The sequence below is a fragment of the Leptonotus elevatus genome, chromosome 1 (genome assembly GCF_054856555.1).
Source record: "Leptonotus elevatus isolate MCC_2025b chromosome 1, RoL_Lele_1.0, whole genome shotgun sequence".
Taxonomy (NCBI): Eukaryota; Metazoa; Chordata; class Actinopteri; order Syngnathiformes; family Syngnathidae; genus Leptonotus; species Leptonotus elevatus.
The window spans coordinates 11,796,410-11,809,062 of NC_141239.1; the positions used below are offsets into that span (position 1 = coordinate 11,796,410).

A 12,653-nucleotide genomic window follows, 5' to 3' on the forward strand; every position below is an offset into this window, starting at 1 on the left:
TGATAAAAGTGGCGGCCAGCTTGTTTGCCGCAGGTTTGGAAGTCTTGACATTTTTAAACAACTCGCCGAGAAATTGTCCTTGTTACTGGATTTTAACTTGACATTGATAACAATATTGAATAGTCTTTATCTCGGAGAAAATAATGCAGACGCTTCGTGTTATTATGGGACTGCTGATTGTTTCCCAGCTTGTAAATTACGCGACGCCAAGACCTGCTTTTGGTAAGTCACTCAAGTGCACAACTCCCCCAAAAATTATTATTATTTTTTAAACATGATTGGTGTCATTTGCATTTAATAATCATAACAATAATGTAAATTCATTATTTAAAAAAAAAAATAGTGTAAAAAAAATCGGGATAATTACTACGGAAAATGCACAATACATAACTCTTAATTTTATCTGGCTAACTGTTTTTGTTTTCACTTGTGAAAAAAATAACGAAAAATATCAACAATTTTGTATTTATAGTTGTATAAAATGTACAGGTTTAATGTTATCGCTTTACTTTATACATAAATATAAACAAAAAAATACAAATGTACGTGAATTGACGTTGAATGCAAGTCTTTTTCTTAAAAAACGATTCTTTTTTTTAAGTTTCCCAAATAGGGGCCGTCATAAGTCAATCATGCAGGTTGTGTTTGCACTACCCAACAAAGTTTTGACATTTTAATAATATAACAATCACATTATCAAAAGCATGGACATTATTTGTTTATCTCAATTCAAATAGTTTTTGTTGGACAGAAACCATATGTATCACTCTTCAATGTTAATTTGACTGACAAAATCAAATCCAGTGTTATGTTCTATTTGGAAAGGGCTATACAAATACAACATAGTGCATCCTGTTTCCTCCAAGGATTTATATCACAGTGCAAGTATGGCCATACAAACAGTAGCTCATTGATTTAGCATGTGACAAAGCCGGCAACGACAGCAGCAGCAGCAGCACCCATGGGTGCCTCGCTTTGCTGGTGTGAAGAATGTGCGGAGGCTTTCCTTCACCCTGGGCTGTGAAGAGCAAAGTGAGTCACCGGCAGTTGCGTTCCGGCCATGAGCGAATCATGTTGGCCTCTGCGTGAACTGTGCCTTCACGGGCCACGTGTTCGCCGTGGCACCTTGAGATACGAGTGACGTGACTTAAGAGGGTTTTTTTTCTTGCTTGTGAGCACGTCAAGCTATTTATTACCATTTCCAGTTGACATTTACTGTCAAACTAAACATTGAACAAAGATAATTATTGTAAATTGTGTATTAACAACCATATGGTTTAGCCTTTTCAGTCCACTAGCTTAATGCTAAAGCTAAATAGCATCTATCTTGCGGTGAAGCAATGGATGGAACACAAACGTTACGGCAATACATGGAGAAGGAGTCACTGTACATGTGTGATTGTTGGACCTTCATTACAATGCTTTTCAAGGCGAGGCCGGGTACTTCTTGCTACATTTGGGTGTTTAATGAACCTGTATAAAACTGCTACTAAGGGTAGATTTGTGTTTTGTTTGGTTATTCTTTTTCTTCATCCATTTATTGTCTATAGTGCTACTGCTTACCCTCACCAGGGCTGCAGGTGTTCACAACATTTACACCTCAGGTTAATTATAGAGACTTCAGTGAACCAAAGGTACAAACAAGTATGTTCTTGGTTTTCATATTGAGGATTTTAATGACACATTGTAGTTCCAAAATGTTTATCTTAGTAAAACTCACACAGTACTGTAATGACTTATGTTTGCGCTCTCAGTTTTTGCCCAGACACAATTTACTGATGTGGAAAGCCCACTCGGACCCCACGAGAAGATGAATAGGGTGAAGAGGCCCACGAGGGCCGCGGATCCCAGGGGCCTCTACCGGGACCGGCACCACCCGGATGACTCGGACGCCGACCTGTTGGAGGAGGGACACGACAACTCCACCCAGATTGTGGTGAGATCCCCACGCCAACTTTGGCTAGTGCACAAAAGTGCTATGATAATTGTAGAACAGAATGTGGAGTTGAGTCATTTCATATAAAATTACATACAGTACACAAATGAATTGGATCAAGCAGATGCACAACCAAATAGCATGTAGCCAATAGCATGATGGCTAACTACTAGCACTTACCGTACATGACCAGAGGGCAGAAAAGAGTAGGAGTAAGACGGCCAACGTCGCGAGTACATGGAAATAAAGCCGGGTATCCGCCCCCTCCGTCCTTATTATTAACTCATTCACTGCCATTGACGGCTATAAACCTCAAAAATTAATTTGAACTATTTCTATTAGTTTAGCTTTCCCCCCACTTTTGTTAACAAGAGTATGAAAACCTAGATTTTTTTAGAACAGATATAAAATTTGTGATTAATCGTGAGTTAACTAGTGAAGTCATGCGATTAATTACGATAAAAAAATGTAATCGCCTGACGCCCCAAATTTTTAATCTTTAAAAAAAAAGTATTATTCATTCACTGCCATTGACAGCTATAGACGTCTAAAATTCATTTGAACTATTTCTATTAGTTCAACATTATTTTCCACTTTTGTTAACAAGAGTATGAAAACCTAGAATTTTTTATTTTACATTTAGAACAGACTTACAATTTGTGATTAATCGTGAGTTAACTAGTGAAGTCATGCGATTAATTACGATTAAAAAATGTAATTGCCTGTCACCCCTAATTTTTAATAATCTTTTTTTAAAAATAATTTATGGCAGTGAATGAGTTAATGATTAATTTGATACATTTGTGCCAGAATATGGATCACGTCTACTACACATCAAAAATCGTCGGCCCTGGAGATGTGGCGGGTGCCGCAGACACGTGGGTCAACACGGAGCAGGCAAACAAGAACGAGTGGAAGACTCGCGGCTTCTTGTCCAACACGCACCGCCAAGCTGAGGTATGACATCATCATCATCATCATCATCACCATCCACGTCATCGTCATGTTAATACATGAGGACACTTTGATCTGTTCCAGAGAGTCAATCTTTCCTTTGAGTTCCCATTCTACGGTCACATGTTGAAGGAAGTCACCGTGGCAACCGGAGGCAAGTACATTCACACTCACTGGCTGCTTCATTTGGTACAGCGTCTGTAAACAGTACAAAGAAGTATATTATTTCCCCATGCAGGCTTTATTTACACGGGAGATGTCATCCACCGCTTGCTCACCGCAACTCAGTACATCACACCGCTCATGGCCAACTTTGACCCCAGCCTCTCCAGCAACTCCTCCGTCTTTTACTTTGATAATGGTGACAAAATATTTTTATTATTCAAATAGATTGTTTCAAATGAATCTGTTTTATTTGGAAAATTAATTAAAAAATCAATATTCTTTTCATTTTGATGTAATAATATATTTTTATATCGGAAATTATTTTTTAAAATATTAAATTTATTTAACATGTGTTACTATAGTTTACTGAATCTATTTCAAATGGAAAATTTTAACATATTTACATACATGTGTATTATATTCTTTTATTTTAAATAAATCGGTTCCATGTGAAATTTTGAAATACTTTTAAATTAAATATTTGTATTTTTCATTTATGTAGGAATAAAAATAATATAACATTTACACAAAATTCTTACGCGGTAAACAACTTCAGTGGAGTTATGTTATTGCAGAATTTTTTTGAATCATTTATTTTACTATTGTTTTTTCATGGTAAAAACTGTTTTCTTATAAAACATTATTGGTTATGTTTTTAGTATTTTACTGTTGAAATTTAAATAAATATTTCACATAATCTGAACACAGTTTAATTTTGTTTTAATATCATTTGAATTGATTGAATTGAAACTAAATACAACATAAATATGAGATAAATTATTTTGTATTGTATTGTTTTTATAAACGAATGAATCAGTTTTATATGGAAATGTACATATAAATGTTACTCTTTGTTAATGTTAGTCTTAGTGTTCATATTTAATTTAAATTTGATGTCTCATATGGAATACATACAGTATTTTAAAATACATCATTTAACAAAAAGTCTAAAAATATATCTAAAATACATTTGAAAATGTATTTACCGTGAATTTTCATGTCCCCTACTCGTGTTGAATTTCTATTCATAATTCAGACATACATTTTGAGGGAAAAATTGTAGTGGATAGCCTCTCTCTTCTGTGTTAGCTATAAAAATCTGTTCCACGGCGCACATGTTCATTCATTATGCTGTGTGGTGCCACTGCCAGGCTCTGCCCTGGTGGTGCAGTGGACCCGCCTCCACCTGCAGGACAACGTCCACTCGGGCACGTTCACCTTCCAAGCTGCTCTGCACAGTGACGGACGTATCGTCTTCGCTTACAAAGAGGTGACCGCCATTTTCATTTTATGCCCTCGTACTTTTTCTTTTTTTTTTTTCTTAAGCTGCAGCCCCCTCCCCCCCCCCCTCTATAGATTCCTATTGACATCAGCGGCATCAGTAGTAAGAATCATCCAGTCAAAGTCGGCCTATCGGACGCTTTTGTGGTGCTTCACAAGATTGAACAGATTCCGAGTGAGTACGACTTCATACGGCCTGATAATCTAGTTTTTGGAACGATACATTTATCTTTGTGGTTTTTCTATTTGCTAAATCATGATTTGTTTGTCCGTCTGTTTGTGGCAAAGTGTGTGTGTTGTTGCTTTGTCTGTTAGCTTGCCAAAGCGAAGACAAGATATTTAGCTTTATGTTTCTGTACGTTTGTTATCCTGCCGAAGCGTAGTCAATTTTTTGGTTTGTTATTTTGCCAGCACAAATATACAGAATGATATATATATATATATATTATGTTGTTTTATCTTGTAGTGAGGTCCAAATTTGCACCCAACCCCAATGAGTCACCTATCAGATGATAGCCCTTGATGAGGGCTCTTCATATCGCAATATGTTGTCAATACACAATCATTAAATTATATAGTTACTTAAAAAAAAAATAATGTTCCACTTAACAGCATCTTCTGTCTGGCAGATGTGCGGCGGAGAACCATCTATGAGTACCATCGGGTGGACATTCTCAAGTCCAAAATCTCCAATGCGACCACTATCGAGATGCAACCTCTCCCAAGTAAGTCAATCCAGTCTCAGTTAATTGAAGTTTGAAAAATAGAACAACAATGTATTATTGATATGATGTCAAGTCAAGTCATCTTTATTTATATAGCGCTTTCAAACATGTCAAAAATATAGACTTCAAATAAATACGGTACATAAATATAAAAGTAAACTATTTGTAGATGTTTTTCATTTGAATGTCTGTATTGCACAAAATTGTCATCTTTTGAAAAAATTAATGTGAACAATCTGAAATACATATGCTAATTAAATTAAACATGTAAACTATGTATTTGTAATATTTATAAATAGGGGTGTCAGGCGATTAACATTTTTAATCGTAATTAATTGCATGACTTCAATAGCTAACTCACGATTAATTACAAATTTTATATCTGTTCTAAATATACAATAAAATTTACCATAAGTTTTCATACTCTTGTTAACATAATAGTGGAAAAATGTTAAATAGAAATATGACTGCATCTTTAAGTCATTGATACAGTAATTTCATAATAAATCATAAAACTGAGTTAAAATTGTAAAATTGCGACCTGAATTTCCCCAGCACAGGCTTTCCAAGTAAGGGGCGGCCATTAAAGCTGCAATATGGAACTTTTTTCCCCAAAATATCTTTACAGTAGCCTTTTTATTTAACTATTTATGACTGAAATGTCTTCTAATTAGTAGATTAACACCATAGCGGTTCACAATGGGTACTCCTGCAAGCCTCTGGCCAATAGTTTTCAGACTGGGTTTGGGTTCGAATTTCCCACCCTCTGTCTGTGGATGTCGCATGGTATGCGTGTTGTGTTGCGTGTGTGAGATGACGGGTATGTGCAGTTTCATTTTTCATCAGCAGGTGGCAGTAGCGAATAAAAATTAAATATTCTACGTTCAGTAGCTTTAATTGTGCGTTAAAAAAATTAGTGGCGTTAAAGAAATTTTAAATGAACTCAAAATGAACACACTCATTTTGACACCCCTATTTATAATTAAAATTTGTTCTAAAATTAAATAGACTGGTACCTTGAGCTATGAGTGACCCAACCTGCGATTTTTTAAAAACATTTTTTAGGTACAAGCCACCATTCGGGATATGAGTGCTGTATGGTGGCAGTGAACGCAACTCTATTCACATTGAGCAGCAGTTAGGCAAATATTGAAAAAAAAAATCCAAAAAGAGGCTTCAAGCTGTTTATTGTCACTCCCAGTTGAAGTTTATTGTCAAAATAAACATGAAACAAAGAAAATTATACCATGTACAATATTTAAAACCACATAACTTTGCCATAAAAATGTCAGCTCAGCTTGATGCTAACATAACTCATAACACCGCTGACGTGCTAATAGTTAGCATCGATAGTCATGGTTTTAGAAGCAACAGATACTTGAACGTGATACACAGATAATATAACAACACTCATAGCATGTAATTTATTCCTTACAGAAAACAACTAAAAGTAGTATTATTCTTCTTCGTTTGTGTCTGACAGTTTTTTTTTTATGTGTTCATTTTTCCTTTTGTCGTATTATGCTGCCCCCTGGTGACCAAGACCACCAGAAGAAGCAGCACAATGATATGAACTGCAGCAATAAATCATGTTGTATAAACAGTTTAATTTGTTACTTTCTGATTTGTTATGTTCTAACTCTATGTTTTTAAAGAATAAAATATTATAGAGTGCATGAGGCGCGGTGGGGGTGGGGGGGGGATGGGGTGTGTAACTAATTAAACTACTAGGCACCACTGCATATGCATAAAATGTAAAGAATCCTCAAATATTTTTTAGAATGAGATGCAAACCAAAAAAATGAAGAAAAACTAACCTGCATCTCCTCAACATTAACATCAACATAAAAAATACTAAAGGTGGGCACTTCTATCAATCATCAATTCCCATCAATGGCGATGCCCAACTTAATGCTTTATGATTCGAAGCCTGGCAAAAATACATCGAATGAGAAGGCTCGTCTGTACTCACGCCGGTCGACGAACGTAAACCTGCTTCAGTCGGTGCTCAGTCTGTGTATTTTTTCAAGGCTTCGCATCAAGGTGCACTCGCCGAAAGGTAGGCATTGCCATTGACGACTGATGGAAGTGCCCACCTCCACCTGAAAAATACTCACAATCTTTAAGAGTGAAGAGAAAAAACGAAGTAAATTCTTTAAACAACATCCAATCAATGACAACCATATAAACAGATATACATGAGATAAAAATGAACAGATCTTTGCAAATATGAGGTTCGAGTGCGACTTTTTGAATGAAACAAACAACCATCTCTAGTGTCTACGAAGGTGTTGATCCTGGGTGGCTCGGAAAAGCCTTCCTGACTGTGTGTGTTGGTCCTCAGCGTGCCTGCAGTTCTCCAGCTGTGCTCCGTGTGTCACTTCTCAGATTGGCTTCAGCTGCAGCTGGTGCTCTCGCTTGCAGAGGTCAGACGGAAAAGCACACACAGCACGCTGCCTCCGGAATGCGGACCATTCCTCACCATCCGCATCACCACCTCAACCTTTTTTGGGGGGGATTTTGTTTTATTCCAGATGCTCCAGCGGCTTTGACCGGAACCGCCAGGACTGGGTGGACCACGGATGCCAGCAGGAGGTTGGCATTCAGTGCTGTACATATAATGTCATTTAAAAAACGTAAAAAAAGGAACAAGAAAATGACAAATAAGGGCTCAATTTTCATGCTGTGTGAAACACCAATCAATTCAAAAGAATATGGGTTTAAAAAAAAAATAGGCTTAAGCTAGCTTTAGACTTGTGTATCATGAGAGGGAGATCAAGTGTGAGCCCAACATTTGACCAAAATCCCCTGACAACGCCTCAAAAGAAGTGTTCGAAAAAAGCCTCCAATGTGTTCCTCCAGAGACGAGATCGCCGTTGCCTGAGAGAACCCGACATCACAGACACGTCATCCCACCACCTGATGGCGGCGCCCACTGCTAGGGCGCCTTCGGCCACGACATCGGAGCAGCGGAAGACCTCCAGCCCGACTGCCGCCCCTCTTGGCGGGACGTTAGCTGCCGAAAACTCGCCGACAAGGAGCGGCGGAAAGGCGACATCCAGTTCTTCTTCCTCCACCAGCCAACCTAAAGGTCTGCTTCACATTTTTCTTAAAAGGGAGTCAATCCAAAAGTGGTCTTTACAATACGTTCTCTGCGCCCCCATTACTGTCCACATGGCATTCGGATTCATACGGCGTTTGTGGAACAAGAATTAAGCAACCAAATCCACCCATTTTTATCCATCTCAGGGGTTTGGTCATGTGACATTCGCAAGTTAAGCCCGAGAATCAAATTTCAGTTGGCAGCAAGTGACAAAATGGCTGGATGGTTAAAAACAGGTGGGTTTTGTTGCCTAATTTATATTCCACATACGCAATATTAGTCGGAATGCCGTGTTTAGATTAGTAGGGGCACATGTTATTGTAAAGAACATTTTTGACTCGGAGACCTCCGCCAAAGCACAAAAATTAGCTTTTACAACACAGCACAATTGTTACGACATCCTAGAATGACTTTTAACAAACATATAGTTAAGTGGACCCTTGCATACTTGCAGTTCAGCACACACAGATTCACCCATTCGCAGATTTTTCTTTAATATTTATTTATTTATTATTTTATTTATATACATATATATTTTTTTAGGGGGGGGGTAATTTTTTTTAGGTGGTTTTCGTGAAAAATGCATATTGAAGGTTTATCAGCATTTTTTAGATTTGAATAATTTTTTAAATATTGCTTAAGGTTAATTGGCCTTATGAAAATGGAATACAATGTATTTAACAAAGATACACGCGATTAAATAAATGAAACCAAATCAAGTATGGAGTGAATATGTAAAAGTCCTTGTAATGTAGAATTTTTCACGTTAACAAATATAAATTGTTTTAATTATAAAATAATCCAGGTTAATTTGCTACTGTATTAAAAATATATAAATGTGAATATATTGAATACAAATATACTATTAAGTCCTTTTTACAAAGAGTTTTTCCATTCTAATCTAAATATAATATTGTAAATAAGATTGAATAAATATTTATATAAAACAAATTATTTACTGTTTTTTATATAACTGCGGTGAGTGAGAAAAATAAAATATACAGAAGTCTGTATCATGCTGAATTTGAAATATTACTGAAACAGAGTTGTGAAAAAATATGAAAATAAATACTATTAAAATAAAAATATTTGCAATATTTTTTGCTATTAGGAAAACAATTCTGTTGAGTGAGGGTGAAAAATATTTATTGAAAAAGTCTTTATGCAGTCTTTATTTTTTTAGATCAATAAAAACATACAATTGTGAAGATTGAATATTTCTAAAATAAAATATTTGCATACATTTTTCACTGTGATGTAAAAAACCCCCCATAAAAGTCGAATAAAAATTAAAGTTTATTGTAAAATTTCAAACTCCATAGTATGGAAATATTTATAATAATTATAACAAAATATAAATATAACTTAAATATTTGGTCTTAGATTAATGATATACACATTTTTTATTTTTTTTCATGAAAAAATATATATATCATGAATAAAAACCTGGAAATATACCAACCAATCCTGTCCAACGCATAATCCATCACAAGCATATAAGTAAACATAGATAAATGTTTTTCAAAGCATATGCCACTTTGTGTCGGTCATCATCATCACGCCATGCTTGTTGTGATATTGTCACGTGTAGTGTGTGTGTGGTGGGGTTGGGGGGTGTTGCGCTATTTGCCAGTGTTCTGTTAGCACATAGCTGAGTGTATACAGCACCATGTTAAATACTGCATAGTGTCCTCAATGTATGTGTGGCTATGCGGCCGCCTTGTGGCTGACTGACAACATGGAGGACAGTTATTTATGGGCCCCAAAGACGCCGTTGTTGACCACCACGTCAATGTGATGTTCTCTTGTTGTTGTTGTTAGTTTGGTCATGTAATAAGAATAAGAAGTTTGTGTGTGTGTGTTTTATGTGGATGTTTGTTCTTGTTTGTAGATGACGCATGGATGAGAAACAAAAGAGTATTGTTGGGCAATATAATGACATTCAATACAAGTGCACAACATTTTCATCATCAAAAAAAATGCTAGGCGATAGGTGTTGATGTATTGAGTTGGCTCGTTAGCTCTCTTTCTTGTTTGTTCATTATGTGGTTTGCTTCTTGGTTAATTCATTACTTTAATACGGATCGATGCTATCGTATCATATACTATAAATTGATGGACTTAATGCTTTCGTCGCAGCTATTGCTTCCCTCCCCCAACCTGTTTTGCTTTCTCTGTTAGCTCGAATGTAGCGCGCTGTGACTCCAAATGTTTCTCAGTTGACGTAATGTTTTTCAATCATAGCATAATATTTCCATCTTTAGCTGACACAATGTCAACATAGTGACATAGGCATAGGTGACATCACCCCATACTGCTTCACGCCTGACGATGTCAATCATTTTTTCCTTTATTACTTGCATGTTCAATAATGTAGAGTTGATATCTGCCTTTCTGTTTCTGTTACTTCCTGTATTTTATTATTTGTTAACTACTGTGTAAGTTCCGTTGCGTGTGCAAACCGTGTACTCTAATTTTTGATTAATGCTTACTTAACCAGTATCATGTTTTGTTTGCTTACGAGTTCATTCTTTCAGTTGTTAGTTTATTCAAGTGTTTGTTTGGTCATTAGTTAGCTCGTTTGTTCTTCAATTAGTTGGCTAATTTGTTCGTTGGTTAGTTAATACGTTCGTGTGTTCATTAGCTTGTTTGTTAGGAAGCTGTTTAGTTAGTACATCTGTTGAGTTTGTTCATTAATTAGTTTGGTTGCTTGTTAGTTAGCTCATTAGTTAATTAGCTGTTTAGTTGTTGTTTTCTAGTTCATTTATTAGTCAAATAGTTTGACGTGTAGTTATTAGTTTGTCCGTTTGCTCATCAGTTTGTGAGTTTATTAGTTAAATCATTCATTAGCTGGTTTGTGCATTAGTTAGCTTCCTCATGACTTAGCTCTTTCATTAAGTAGTTTTATTAGTTTATTCAAGAGTTTTTTTATATATTTAATTTACCTCATTAGTTAACTAGAAGTTCATTAATTATTTTATTTGTTTGTTGTTGCATTAGTTCATTCATTAACATGTTGTCTCAGGAGGGTTTTTGTTCCCTCATTGGGTAGCTTGTTTGTGAATTAGTTAATTTGTTCATTTTATGTTAGTTTAGTTATGAGTTTATTCATTAGTTAGTTACCTCATTAGTCAGCTAGTTTGTTTATTAGTTGCAACAGTTATAATTTGATTAATTTGTTATTTAGTTAGATCATTGACAAGTTATGTTTATTTATTAGTTGTTGGGTAATTTGTTTATTAGGTAGTTTATTCAATCATGGGTTAGTTAATCAGTTTGTTCGTTTTTGTTTTTTGCTTTTTTTGGTTAGTGGACTAGTTCTGCACAACCTGCCAAAGGCACACAGTCTCAGAAAAAATGCATTTCTTTTTGGTGCACATCCAAATGATGGTGCAGATGTAACAGTTGTGGAGTGCCGATGTAAAGCTCGTCTTAGATCTCATTCTTATTATGTACTGTAGGCGTGCATCATAAAGTGTCCCGTAAGCTGTGAAACGAATATTTGTTTGATCTCACAACAATGCATTTGCACGTATGTGTTTTCACAGCGAGTGGCGAGGACAATGACACAGGCCAACGGGAGCAGGCGGGTCTTCTGGTGGGTGTGGTCATGGTGATGGTCGTCATGGCGACGGGCATCCTGGTGTCCGTCTATGTGTACAATCACCCCACGTCTAGCGCCAGCCTCTTCTTCATGGAGGTCAGTAAATCAATAACAAGCGATACGTACAGCTACGCATCTCCTTTCATTAATGTAATGCTTATGAAATGTTTCACAATTTGGAGTTGCCCATCTGTCTTGCCATCTGTTGCCCTCACGTGCTTCAAATTTGGTAGGAATTGGGCTAAATTTTTAGGACTTAATTATTGAGGACCTCAGAAAAACGACTAAAATGGCTGCCTCAAAACAAAATGGCAGACTTCCTGTCTTTTTTCTGGCATTGTTGTGGTTCTACTCATGATAGACATGCCTGCCAAATTACGTGTTGCTAGTACAAACTAGTTTTTGAGGCTGAACTTTCAAAATGTCCCTGCCAGTGCTGCGAGACATTTTTGTTTAGGTCAAAATTTGGTACCATGATCCACCCACACACAATGACATCATTACTCACTTCTTTAGTTAATTTTTGAAGGACCCCTGAAAATTACCCTAAAATGGCCACTTCACACTAAAACAGCCAATTTATCTTACCAAATACAAATTTTCACCAAAGTGTCCATTTTAAACCAAAATGGAAGACTTGATCTGAGTCTTTTAAGCCATGGCTTATTGAGTATTTTTGAGTGGTTCAACTCATGATAAACATGCCAACAAAATGTCATGTTATGTGTAACTGGATGGGGAAATGTCTCAAAATGGTCATTCCAAACCAGATTTGTCAGACTCCATGTGTATTTTCAGGCATGGGTTCTTGAGACTTTTTCTGTGGGACGACTCACAGTCGATTTGCTTACTGAATTTCATGTTGCTGACTGAAACTGGCTTTGG

General features: G+C 36.3%; 1 protein-coding gene across 1 annotated transcript in view; it reads left to right on the top strand.

The window, feature by feature from the left end:
• plxdc2a (plexin domain containing 2a) overlaps positions 1–12,653 on the top strand; it is a 13,713-nt gene continuing 1,060 nt past the window's right edge. The window contains exons 1-12 of the mRNA XM_086077542.1: positions 1–222; positions 1,755–1,936; positions 2,747–2,893; positions 2,975–3,044; positions 3,129–3,251; positions 4,207–4,325; positions 4,412–4,511; positions 4,966–5,061; positions 7,406–7,487; positions 7,596–7,656; positions 7,924–8,152; positions 11,713–11,864. Coding sequence (XP_085933668.1) covers positions 144–222; positions 1,755–1,936; positions 2,747–2,893; positions 2,975–3,044; positions 3,129–3,251; positions 4,207–4,325; positions 4,412–4,511; positions 4,966–5,061; positions 7,406–7,487; positions 7,596–7,656; positions 7,924–8,152; positions 11,713–11,864 — 1,440 coding nt within the window. The 5' untranslated portion in view covers positions 1–143. The remainder of the gene's footprint in view (positions 223–1,754; positions 1,937–2,746; positions 2,894–2,974; positions 3,045–3,128; positions 3,252–4,206; positions 4,326–4,411; positions 4,512–4,965; positions 5,062–7,405; positions 7,488–7,595; positions 7,657–7,923; positions 8,153–11,712; positions 11,865–12,653) is intronic.